General features: G+C 34.5%; 1 protein-coding gene across 2 annotated transcripts in view; it reads right to left on the bottom strand.

Moving 5' to 3' along the window:
* The window catches only part of LOC115889270 (protein CBFA2T3), a 79,914-nt gene that overhangs the window by 55,453 nt on the left and 10,727 nt on the right, over nucleotides 1-13,734 (bottom strand). For both annotated transcript variants that reach the window (XR_004051408.1, XM_030909213.1), the window contains exon 2: nucleotides 6,890-6,977. Coding sequence is in view for 1 of the 2 variants with exons in the window: in XM_030909213.1 (XP_030765073.1) it covers nucleotides 6,890-6,977 (88 nt within the window). In the remaining variant the exon portion in view is untranslated. The remainder of the gene's footprint in view (nucleotides 1-6,889; nucleotides 6,978-13,734) is intronic.

Here is a 13,734-nt window from a genome sequence, read left to right as displayed (position 1 = left end):
GAAGGTGAGTTTTTGTGTTGATGTAAATATAATAACTATTTATATATTTATAATTATTAATTTATTTTTGTTTCCTAAAATATTTTAATTAAAAGAAAATATGTAAAAGTGGGCAACGCTGTGCCGGTCAAGCTTAATCACGTGACTGAAAGTTTATTTGATATGAACTATATTTTATTTATTTTACTTGAAACATTACAAGTGCAAAAAATGTTAAAAAATAGCAAAGCAAATTGTTATTTGTATCCGAGAAATCACTATAAGAAAAGTTACCCCAAGTACACCAAATGGATATATAAAACTCATCAACAATGGTCTAGCAAATGAGGCCAAAGCAGTTTCTGACTCCGAAAATTCAGGCAATTAATATTTAATTACAATTTACAAATTTTTCAATGTTTACACTTGTTATAATTTAAATAAATGGATATGTTTTACATAATTAGATAATAACAATTAGAGACATCCATTTTTTTAGTTTTGCTCGTTAAAAATTAATCGAGACATTCAAATACCCCACGCGAGTTCTTACGTAGAAGACAAGGCGTGAATAACGGAAGGTTAATCTAATCACCTGTAGATATAGTATAGTAAAATTATTCCTCGAGTGTGAAGAAAATTATAAGCCGTTTTCATCGTAAAATTTCGCCTGGGATTATAATACTCGTACAAATCGCCGCTATCGCTTCTGTTACAGGACTATACTAACTTCTGCTTTCCAGAGTCCACACTGCGCCCTCCAGATAGCGACATCGCAGGATTTAGGACTCCTTCGACGAATATTATTTCATTGTTTTACCAGGTAAATTCTCAACATCGATAATCCTTTTATAAAATTTTTTTTATAAAAAATCCTTTTCATTCTAACTACTTAGACATTTAAAACTTACAAGATTTACTACTTTTTAAATATTGAATTTTTATCCAATATTGCTGATTGCCCTCCTTTAAAAATAAAAAACTTGAAAGAGAGAAACGTTCACCCAGCAGTTAAAAGACCGTACCATAACGTGGTATAGTAATACTTCCAAAACCAAAGCAGCCCGCTCCGAACCAAAGGGAATCTATCCCAGCATCCTTCAGGCAGAAATCTACGCTATCGAAAGATGCGTTATTACTTATATAGGAACTATCGAAAACAAGAAATATGATCATCTTATTCGAAAAGTAGCCTTAAAGAGCGATCAAATAAGTAACCATGGTCAAAGAATGCCTAGATGGAGAAGATGATCAAAGTAGACAAAAAAAATAAAGTCCTCCAACTCTTGGTGCCAGCTCCTTTGTCTATGTTCAGCCCACCAAGGGATAGAAGATAATGAAACAGCAAAAAATCTAACTTGAAAAGGAGCGAATGCTCCAGTAACTGAACCAGAACCTTTCTGTTTCCCAAGTGGAAACCAACTTAAAGTAGAATTTAAGAACCTGTAGCTTCCTCTAGGAGATGCGAGACCTTTGTTGGTGGGGAAGCTCCTGGTCAGGTGCTAGAAGGAATGGCCCTCTGGCACTTTGCCTGGGTCTAAGGAGCATCTGATTGTCTTGTCCCTTGCTGTAGTGTCGTAGCTAGGGAATTGCAAAAAGACGTATAACGATGCCGGTTGGAACTACCCTGTCCGTCATAACAGGTACCCTCTACTGTCTATGGTCATGTATCACGGGCAGAGGGTGTAGAGGGGTCGGTTAAGTTTGGTTAGCTAAACCGCCTGGACCAAGAGGAGACAACCTCACCATACATAAATCCTATGATGGTGGGATCAGTTCAAAAAAATGCATCGCTAGATAGAAGACTAGCCTCTAATGATCTCAACCGGGGGGCACCAATAAGGAACCCAATGTATTCTTGTCTCCCTTACATTCGGGGTTCTATAGAAGTAGACCGACTCACCCTTGCGGTGTAATTGCCCTCAAATCCAAAGAGGAAATAGAGAAATAGGGATATATTCTCTATTATAGACTCGGGACAACACCGGTATCAGGTCTAAAGAGCGACCAAATTAAAGACATGGAGAAAATGGAAACAGATCCTCCAGCCTCCACCTCACAGGTACCTCAGCCGGAGACAAGCTCCTCGACTGTGAAGGGCACGGAGGGCTAAACCCCAACCGTGAAAGGGTGTATACCCTCGTAGGAGATAGATGCCCACTTCTTGGAGAACGAACATGATGAGCTATAACTTAAGATATTATGAGCTATAACTTAAGAAAGGGGGACACAATTGATCTTTAAGGTCGCGGTGATTAACCCCCCTCTTAGTGCACGTTCGCACAGAAAGCGATTAAGCGTTGGGCGATGCTGTGCTATGCAATGCTATGCCTTTATCGCTTGCTATATTTTCATCGTGTTCAAACAGAAGGCAATGGAAAACGATTTAGTTAGTAGTTTGATGTGCAATAAGCATCATGGATGCTAGAAACTTGATATTATTAGAGAATTCACTTTTAAGATACGTTTTTTTTTAAATTAACAAAAAAAGGAAATGGATATATAAAATTAATCGAGATCGGGTGATATACGGCGAGTTTCATCATTTGTTTTCCGAATTAACCATTTACCCTGATAAATTTCGACAGTATTTCCGAATGTCATTAGAGACGTTTAGGTATATTAAAAATAGTGTATCGCCATTACTGGAAAACGCGACTACAAATTGGAGGTTGCCAATCAGTGTCTTAATAGCAGTAACTTTAAGGTAAGAAACAAAATAGATGCTAATTATTATGCTGTTTACTTAGTTTATTACTTCATTTACATATTTGTATAAGAGTGGTTTGTGTCTGAAGAATAAGAAGGCGAAACCAATCGTGTATTTGAATCTATTGAGGTTGCACCGTAATATTATTTCGATAAAGTAAATCGGCCATCGTGGCTTCGTACAGTGACTCCTGCATCTTGAGCGATCTGAAGACGCGGGCGATTAAAAACAAACATGTTTGAAAATCAAACCGACGCGCGATATCGCATTGCAATAGCATCGCGCGAACTCGCACGCTTTTTGAACACCCTCACTAAAGATTATGAGTTTAAAATAAACGCGACACGTCGCATCGCATAGCATCGCATCGCATAGCTTTCGATGCTATTTTCAAACATGTTTGTTTTTAATCGCCCGCGTCTTTAGATCGCTCAAGATGCAGGAGTCACTCTACGAAGCCACGATGGCCGATATACGTTATCAAAATAATATTACGGTGCAACCTCAACAGATTCAAACAAACGAAGCTGTTGGAACACCATTGGTTTCGCCTTCTTATTCTTCAGACACAAACCACTCTTATACAAATATGTAAATAAAGTAATAAACTAAGTGAACAGCATAATAATTAGCATCTATTTTGTTTCTTACCTTAAAGTTACTGCAAGGCGTTCTTCGACACTGATTGGCAACCTCCAATTTGTAGTCGCCTTTTCCAGTAATGGCGCTACACCATTTTCAATACTTATACCTAAACGTCTCTAATGACATTCGGAAATACTGTCGAAATTTATCAGGGTAAATGATTAATTCGGGAAACAAATGATGAAATTCGCCGTATATAACCCGATCTCGATTAATTTCATGTATCCATTGCCTCTTTTTGTTAATCTTTTTAAAAAAACGTATCTTAAAAGCGAATTCTCTAATATCACGTTTGTAGCATCCATGGTGCTTGTTGCACATCAAACTACTAACTAAATCGTTTTCCATTGCCTTCTGTTTGAATACGATGAAAATATAGCAAGCGATAAAGGCATAGCATTGCATAGCATAGCATCGCCCAACGCTTAATCGCTTTCTGTGTGAACGTACACTTACTCATTTTACATTCTACAGGAACCTGGAAGTCTCCATCTGTAACCTGGAATGGAAATCCTCCAACGGTCTAAGATACTCAAAGAAATTTCTCAGGACTTACAACCGAGAAAAATCAAAGTATGACGAGTTATAACTCAAAAAAGGGGAACACAATAGATCTCTAAGGTCTCGGTGATTAACTTCCCCCCTCCCAAACAACCTACAATCCTTTAAAAAATATTTTATTTCTCTTCCTTATTCTCCATTCCCAGACCATTTTATTTCATTGTTTACCAGAGAAATTCCCAATATCAATAAAAAAATCCTTTTTGTCCTAACTATTTAGTCCTTTTAAAATTAAAGGATTTACAACTTCTCAAATATAATATATGCTGCTCTCCTTTAAAAATATTTTATTTCTCCACTCATTCTGCATACCCAGAACCAAAGAACCAGAACTACACTTACGATCTACGTTGTTTTTTCCTCACTCTGAAGTCCCCCTCTGTTTATCTAACCTAAAAATTAAAGCGCCCCGCTATCCAGGCTCATTTTCCCGTCACCAGGGACTCCCGAACGCTGACAGAATCCACACTGTTCCACACCGATAAGGATTCTGGATTCGGGAAAAGGATTTTTGTTTTGACGTACACGGATTTATTCGTATCCATATTATACAAGGTAACTCTTAAATAAATGCAAGTATTTTATCTGGTGGTATGGTTCGACCCTAAAAACACACATATGTTTTTTTGCAAAAATACAAGTTCAACTCTACAAGTTCAATTCTATAAGTTCATTGCAATTTTAATTTTCTACACATTCTATACTATAAATGATAAACTATTACATTTCTACAACAGTTATTTTCAACTAAACTTGGCGAATAAATTTTAGCAATTATTGCAGATTCTCATATCTTCTTATTCTCCTATCATAAATACCGTATGATCGAAAAAAACGAGGTCATATAAAATGATAAAAGATTAAAAAAGGATAAAACGTTTTCCGATAGACAAATCCACTTTCAAAAAATTATTTTTCTCGAATTTTAAACCACACCATTTAAAAACAATTTTTACGCAATCCATATCCATATATATTTTAGAGGGTGTTTCAAAAAACATGTGCCATCTCTCGTGGGAAGATTCCTTATGTAAAAATATGATTTATGTTTCACTTGTAAGTGAAAGTACTTTTTTTCACTTGTAAGCGAAATAGTGTAAGCAGTTTAATGGCGATTAAAAGTTGTCTTGTGATATTTTGTCGATTTCGGCCTCCTCGATGAGATAAACGCAATTTTATTAATTTGCCTTTAAAAAGAAAGGATCCTTAAATGAAGAACACTTTTAATTAACAAAAGATATTTTTGAAATTCATCAACTAAATGGATACTGTTAGTAAAAATGTGTATAAAATTTCGTGACCGCTGGATTATACACACAAAAATTGGCACAATGGTTCCTTTATCATAAAGGAACCATAAGGCCTCATAAAGGCTTTATGGTCTAACCATAAACCATAAAGCCATATACTAACCATAAACCATATACTAACCATAAGGAACCATAAAGGCTTTAAGGACTAACGAATTTAGAATATGCATACCATTAGGGAGTAGAATGGGGTATGAAAGTTTGCTGTACGAAATATTTTTACTATAACATTTAGAAGTATAAAGTTTTATACAAGGGTTCATTTAGTGATATCAATAATATGCACGAAGTATTTCTTATTCAAATCGTCCCTATAGGAATATAAAATAATCTATAAAGGGAGTATTAGTGCTCTTAAAATTCTTATATTGACGTCTTTTATTACATTTCAGGTGAATAATTGAAAAATAAAAAAAAATTAAGGGGGTATATCAAGAAAATCGGAAAACTTTCATCTTAAATATGTTAAAACTATTCATTTTGGAAACCCAGTTTATATAGGACCATTGTAGACATTGAGAGGGTAAATGACTTTCTAAAACACCCTATACATAATTAAGAAATAAAAAAACCGTCATGTAAGAGGGCATGTCGCCCTCTATCTAACCATATATAATTAGTTTCAGGCAATGGAAGGATAAAAAAAATTGTAAAATATCAAGATATCAAAAAAATTTTGAGACCAAAATTGAACTTCTTTGAAATAGATACCTTGATTTAGATAATTTTCAGAATTATTAAGATATATTTATTTCAGAACGGTATAATAAAAAGTTATATTTTGTGTAAATAAAGTTTGTCGCAAAGTCATATACAGAGGATGAAAAAATAAAAAACGCTTTTTAAATTTTAGATTTTTTTAAATATATAAAATAAAAGGATAAAAATGCTCTTGAAGTTGTTATATTGACGGCGTTTATAAGTAACCAATTTGTAAAATAAAAAAAAATCTATTTTTTAAAATGTTATACAATACCCAGAAAATAGACAATAATTGAAAACTTTCATCTGAAGTAGTTCTAAAACTATTAATTTTAGAAACATAGTTTAAATAGTGCAATTCTAAGGCTAATTAGTTCTATCCTTAAAAGGGTAAACGATCATTTAAAAAATCTGCATAAAAAAAAGGAAATTCTTGAACACTTCGAGGTACACGCGGACGAAGTCGCGGGAAAAAGCTGCCAAAAAATAACGAATAGTACGGGCCAATGAATGACGTCTACAGCTTGACTTTAATTACCATCAATTGTCGTTCCCAAGCCGTCTTTGACGTTTTTTTCACTGGTAAGGTATTTTCAATCAAGTTAAGTGCATTTTACTTTCTTGTCCATGTGGCAACACAGGACCTCGTAAAGCTGATCGCCGACTGAACGATCAAAATGTAAGCATTCATTTTTAAGACTTTCAAAGTTAAATAATTCGGTTACCTTCAAATTATATTAAAAATAGTAAATAGAGAATAATATGTTACTTTGGTCCATATCCACCACCCCTTAAAATACTTGCATTAATTTAAGGCAACTTTTTATAGATCTACACTGTATAGCTCATGGAATAAAAATACTATTAGGCCATTCAAACACCTTTTTGTCAATAAGATATTTCCCTAGATAAATTTAAGTTTTTATGATTTTCTTCAGCATTTCTGAGTGTATTTTTCATAATTTCTTGCCTTGTTACTTACCTTTAGATGTTTTGATACGTGGAGCTTCAACGAAGGTGCCTTCTTTTTCCAGAGTTTCTTCCTTTATAGTCTTTGATTCAGCAACACCCTTTAAATAAATAAAAATATTTATTTGTTAATGTTCATAGTATTAATAATACATTGTGGTTGATTTTCCCATTTTTTGAAATAAAACTTCTTTACGCGCGCTGGGAATGGAAATTTAAGGCCGTGACACACGAGCTAGCGTCACGAGACGCGAGACGACACGAGACACGACACGTCACGAAAAGTGGTAACGACCGAAAAAGTGGTAAGCCAATGAAGAAGATGAGATAGCTGTTTGGACGCGTCGCGTCGTAACTCGGCCTCTATGCGAGCTAGCGGGCTAAAACTCAGAATGTAGATGGGGCTCGAAGAGACATTTTTCATGATATATTGACGGCGATTCGTACACTATGAAACCCCATCAATGGCGATAAAATTGTTTAAATGAAATTTGGTATATGTCGATAAATTGGACCAAAACCAACTGACACGTGTCACTGTGACAGTTGACAGAGCGCCCACCAAAGTGACGTAACATCTGACGTGGTACGTGATATGGTTAGTAACATGCATCTAGCAAGTTACGTCGAATTGAACGGACGATAATAAGTGAATCGAACGAACGATAATAAGTGAAAGAACGATAATAAGTGAATCAAATCAAATCAATCAGAAACGTGTCATTATCATCGGACACGTGTTGTAGCATTCCACGCCACTGCTTCAAAAATAGAACTGTTTCTACTTTTCGCCACGTGCTATTAACACGTTACTCGAATTTGGTAAAAATAAAGGACGATTCGGACTTCAATATACCTTTTGTTTCACTGATTGAGGTTGATCACCTGGTCAATTCCTTAAAAACGCTAAATCCACTATTACTTTGTCTCTTTTTCCAAAAGGGACGTATCCAATAGCGACTCTTTGGATAATTTTGGTTCATATTGATTAGGTTTACAAATGCTAACAAATCTTCATCCTCTGAGGACGACATGTTTACGCCCCTGCCACATCACTTATATATGCGCTTCCTGAAAAATCATGCAACGCTATTGCCATATCATTGCCATGTATGTACAACGTCATATGCTACGTCACTTTGGTAGGCGCTCTCCCTTAAAAATAGAACTGGTTCTACTTTTCGCCACTTGCTATTATCACGTTACTAGAATTTGGCAAAAATGAAGGACGATCCGGACTTCAATATACGTTTTGTATCACTAATTGAGACTAAACCATGAATTTATGACCACACTCGTGCCGATTATTCCAACAGGAACAAACAAGACTTGGCATCGGAACAAATTGCGAAGGAATTGGTAGCAACAAGTAAGCCCAGAAAACAAAAACAACACACGTTGTCGAAATCTGGGCACAATTTCTGATTTTCTCATATACGAGCCCTAACAACTAAATGTTCGGACAAACAAAAATTTATTAAAAATTTTAATTTTCATTGACTGAATTATTTACATTTAGGAAATACATTAAAAATATATTAAAATCTAACATTTCTAATGAATATTTAAATAGTTTAGTTTCTATAAACATTAAAATAAACTGTAGGCCAATAAATAAACAAAAAGATTGCACAATATCGTGACAACTAAATGTTCGGACACTTTCAAAAATAACTGTTTTAATATGGCGTTACATCGGCATGAACTTGTGCAACCACTGCAAGCCTGTTTGGCATTGTTTTTATTAATGATTGGCATACGCCAGAGTAAAAATGTTGCCATAATTCACTTAATATCATCGTCAAATGGGCAACGGTTTCTTGGGGATCGTGGCACATTGGCACATTTGCACATTTTGATGGAATTTTTGTTTTGTTTTATGCCACATGTCTCGATAACATTAAGGTCCGGACTTTGCGAAGGCCATGAGGGGACCTTGTTGTTCATGTCCCTAAACCATTTTTTAGTAGTTTTAGCTGTATGGCATGCCCCGCCCATCCTGTTGAAATATAAAATAATTGTCCTGGTCTTTACCAGAACAATTGGTTACAAGGATCTTTGTCCTTCCCACTTGACACAAGAATATTTTTCAAAATTTTTTGATTTTTTGACGCATCAGTTTACCACCTCATACTTTTCTGGGCCTATTTTGGACATACTCCTTCAAATCACAATGCCTTTAGGAAATTTCACTGGCCTTTTGAGGCAATCTTTATCAAATAGACACTCTAGCGGTGTTAATTATATCGATATTAAGGTGGCTCATGTGCACATGTAATCCGTGCACTTGCCATTTGCGATTGGAATTATTAGCGTCGGATTGGAAAATAATTAAATATTTTACCTTAATGTCATTTTTGTAGTTTGTGACATCAGAAGTTTCAATCCGACGCTGATAATTCTAATCGCAAATTGCAAGTTCAAGGATTACATCTACACGCATGCATGATCTTTATGAAAGATGGACAGTGGAATTTCCTAAAGACATTATGCTTTTCGAGTCTATGTCCGCAATGGGTCTAGGAAGGTATGAGGCGGTAGAAAGGCACAACTAATGTGTCAAAATATCAAGAAATTTTGAAAAACAGTTTTGTGCCAAGTGCGAGAGGCCTTTACCAGGATATGAATTTTATATTTCAACAGGATGGCGGGGCATGCCATATGGCTAAAACTACTAAAAAATGGTTTAGGGACATGAACATCAAGGTCCCCTCATGGCCTTCGCACAGTCTGGACCTTAATGTTATCGAGACATGTGGCATAAAACAAAACAAAAATTGTGTCACGATCTCCAAGAAACCGTTGCCCATTTGATGATAATATTAAGTGAATTATGGCAAAATTTTTACTCTGGCGTATGTCAATCATTAATAAAAAGAATGCCAAACAGACATGCAGTGGTTGCAAAAGTTCATGCCGATGTAACGCCATATTAGAACAGTTCTTTTTTAAAGTATCCGAACATTTAGTTGTCAGGATATTGTGCAATATTTTTGTTTATTTATTGGCCTACAGTTTATTTTAATGTTTATAGAAACTAAACTATTTAAATACTCATTAGAAATGTTAGATTTTAATATATTTTTAATGTATTTCTTAAATGTAAAATAATTCAGTTAATGAAAATAAAGTTTTTAATAAATTTTTGTTTGTCCTAACATTTAGTTTTTAGGGCTCGTATCTAACAATAGTTTGATACAGACTGACCATCATTTAGTTTTGTTTACGCCACTGCCACATCACTTATATGTGCGCTTCCTGAAAAATCATGCAAGGCTATTGCCATATCATTGCCATATATATGCAACGTCATATGCTATGTCACTTTGGTGGGCACTCTCCCTTAGTTTTGACGTAAGAAACGTCAAAAGTTGATGTGCGATCGCGACAAAATTTGGTGGGTAGGCTATGTGAGCGACGGTGCACACGGTTCCGCCCTGCAAAGTTTTGCATAAGACCGTTGATTGAAAGAAGTTCTTTCAATCAACGATAAGACGTTTCGTTTACATCTTTATCACTAGGACTAAAGATTTGATATTGAAAAAAAATGTGGGTCGATTTCGGCATAATTAATGACGACCTCGACGTTTCGAACCGATGCCTCTAAATGGACGAAATCATCAGAATTTTTCTTAATTATGTGTCTATTGGTACCAAATTCGGCACGTGAATAGAGGTACCCGAATGGAGTCCTCAAACGGGCAGACCGGTTAATTTAATACAAATTTTGTGAAAGTGAACCAAATTATTTATTAATTTTTAATTTATTACTTTTTCAACATTTCAAACTCCGCTTTTTCAACGTAAACAACATATCCTTCAAATTCTTTAATTTAATATCTGTTAAGTAGTAAGAAGTTTCACTTCAAATATGGTCACATAGTGCACACACATTTTTTTTTTAATATTACGCTACTGCTACATTTAATTATCCTAAAAAATAATCCAATTCCTTTCACAAGCAAATCAATTGTTAAAAAATTCAAAAGGTAAATGTCGTTTTCTGTTTGACAAAGGGTCTTTCAGATGTCACGAAATGAAAATTGCGGTTTAACAAGAATAACTACACAATCCAGTATTTATTTATAAACAGCATTAACTCAGTCATTCAAACATTAATAAACTGAACGCTTGAAACGAAATAAATTATTCATGCTTGTAATGTCAAACTATTTAGGCCTTTAAAAATGTGTAATTTTTCGAATTTTTTCCATAATCAGAAACACTCATAAAAATTGGTGACTTTGACTAACCCTCCGATTTTGGTAAAACTACTGTTATTAAGTAATTAAAATAAGTAGATTACTAGTTCTCTTACCAGTAATATAATAGATGTAAGAAAACATGTTACAAATAAAAACAGAGGTTTCAAGAATTCATTAATATCGTGAGATTTATTTCGACCCTCTCCCCCCTCTCCCAATCTCACCTGAGATCTTACAAAATTTGTATTTTGAATTTAAATACGTTGGATATACTTAAAAAACACAATTTGCTTTATTATTTTTATTACTGCTAGTAAATACTAGTTTTTGAAATTGTGTAGATGTAGATCGTAATATAAAATCAGTCAGTGATAACATTGAATAATACGACATCGTTATGATGAGGCTCGACTTTGGGACCCCTTGTGTTTATTCTGAAAGTACAAATTTTTCTAAACCTAATCGCTGAAATTTTCAGTATTTTAGGGCAATACCTGCTATTTCCTTAAATGCTCTAAAAAAGCAACCTCGATTTGTACAAAAGAATATTTTGATTACACAGGGTGTTCCTTATGACATGCTAATATTTAAGGAGGTGATTTTTGAACCTATTTTAAGAAAAAAAAATTGGCGCCGGGAGGCATGTAGAGCCGCCCATACTAAAATATGTTAATAAAAAGTTGGTAGGCAGTTCTTTTAGTTTCAAAGTAAAGAAATTTTTCAATTTTGGTCCTCGGTTATTTCCCCTATCCGCCACCTGGGGTCGCGTCCGATGGGAGTTTTTTTTTGGCGAAACACGGATTTTCTCAAAAATGGACTACGGTAACACGGAATATCTCAAAAACTGCGACTTTGACTGATTTTGATGTTATTACAAATTTTGTTACAAATATTATTCCTAATCTTAAATTGAAAACCGCGTTTCGCTAGCTACTGTAATTTTGGAGTTACGATTTTTTTAAATTTTTAACCCTCTCCCATACCCCTTACCAACCCCCACCCCCACCAAAATCTAATGGCCAGATTCTCGGGTGCCACAGTATTTTTGTGCCAAATTTGGTTAAAATCGGTTTAGCGGTTTTTGAGTTATCGTGTTACAGACAGACAGACAGACAGACAGACACCATGAAAATATTTTGTATTTAGGTCATTTATGACCCAAATAACTCATTCTGAGTGAAATTAAAATAACTTTTTTTTGTCGATCTTAATAGCCTACCATACCTGTTGGTATGGTCGGCTAAAAAACTACATATAAATGTATGTCCTATACATCTTAATTTTTGAGATACAGGGTGGTAAAGAAATTATAAGATTACTTATTATAACCTATTTGCATGTATAGATATGGATAGATAAATATATTGTTTATATATTTTTACATATTACCTGCGACGATTAGATGGAGTAGCTATGCTAAATCTCGCCATCTTGAAGCATATTATAAGGATATTATATAATTATTTTTTATTTTTGAACTGAATTAAATAAAGACTCCGATGTTATTATAGATATCTTTATGAAACTTGGTACACGTTTTCTATGCATCAAAATGCCTATTTTGATGTACAAACAATTTTATTTATTTCAACCAGTGGCGTCCATACGTGTTTTGCATTGAATATTTTTGAAGCAAAAAATAGTACGCCACTCACTTCTCTTAGAATATTTTTTTTTCAAAATATTCATTAATTTCTAAACAATTTTCATATCCCGATTTTTTGCTTAAAAAAATAAAAGTTATTTTAGTTTTGTGTGAAAACTGGGACTGTTAAGGTTGATTCTCACTATACCTTCCATATCAGCTCCCTTCCGTTTCCCTTCCGTTTACATAAAATATTATATCATGTAAATGAATAGGACAATGCACACTAACCGTTCCGTTTTCTTTCCGTTCCATATCCTCTCCTTCCATACATTTTCTTGACGGACGGACTGAAGCGTATCGGAAACAGCGTTGTCAAGTTCTTACATTTGTACCAGCTCTATTAAAATTTTGTTGATATTTATTTATTCTTTCACCTCTTAATTAAATCTATTACATTTTTCAAAAGATACAATTTTTTAAAATAAAACTTTCGTAATCATATCAATTGTACAATAAAAAGTATGGAACTGATACGGAACGGAAGCTTACGTATAGCGTAAATACAATAAAAAATACGGAACGGATATGGAATGGATATGGAATGGAAACGGAAGGTATATAGTGAAAATCAACCTTTATGTGGAAATCATTTTTACATCGGCTAGATGGAAATTAAAAGATACAAAAAACATTTTATACACCAAAAAAACACAGTTTTATGCATAAAAGACGTGTATATGAAATCTCATAAAGATAATTAAAATAACCTCAGACTTACTAGGTTTGTTCTCACAGCGTGTTCCCAACATGTTTGTGACTTCTTCCAAACCGGTGTTAATGCGCAGGTCTCAAATAATCCAGTTTCTGATCGATTTCAAACTGTCTGTGCGAACAGCGAATCCCCTACTCTTCTTTTATGATCTAATACCGCTAATTTTAACTCCAAGGGCCTGACCCGTTCCTCCATCAGCTCTTCTAGGTCTGTGTCTGTATCCGAAAATTCGGACGTTAAGTTTACCAAGTAATGACCACGGGTCGCAATTCGCAATACGCATGCGCCGGACA

This window comes from Sitophilus oryzae, unplaced genomic scaffold (assembly GCF_002938485.1).
Source record: "Sitophilus oryzae breed Bouriz unplaced genomic scaffold, Soryzae_2.0 scaffold_813_pilon_pilon, whole genome shotgun sequence".
In the NCBI taxonomy this organism is placed as follows: domain Eukaryota; kingdom Metazoa; phylum Arthropoda; class Insecta; order Coleoptera; family Curculionidae; genus Sitophilus; species Sitophilus oryzae.
The sequence above is the reverse complement of the archived record's forward strand: the minus strand, read 5'-3'. Positions and strand labels throughout refer to the sequence as shown.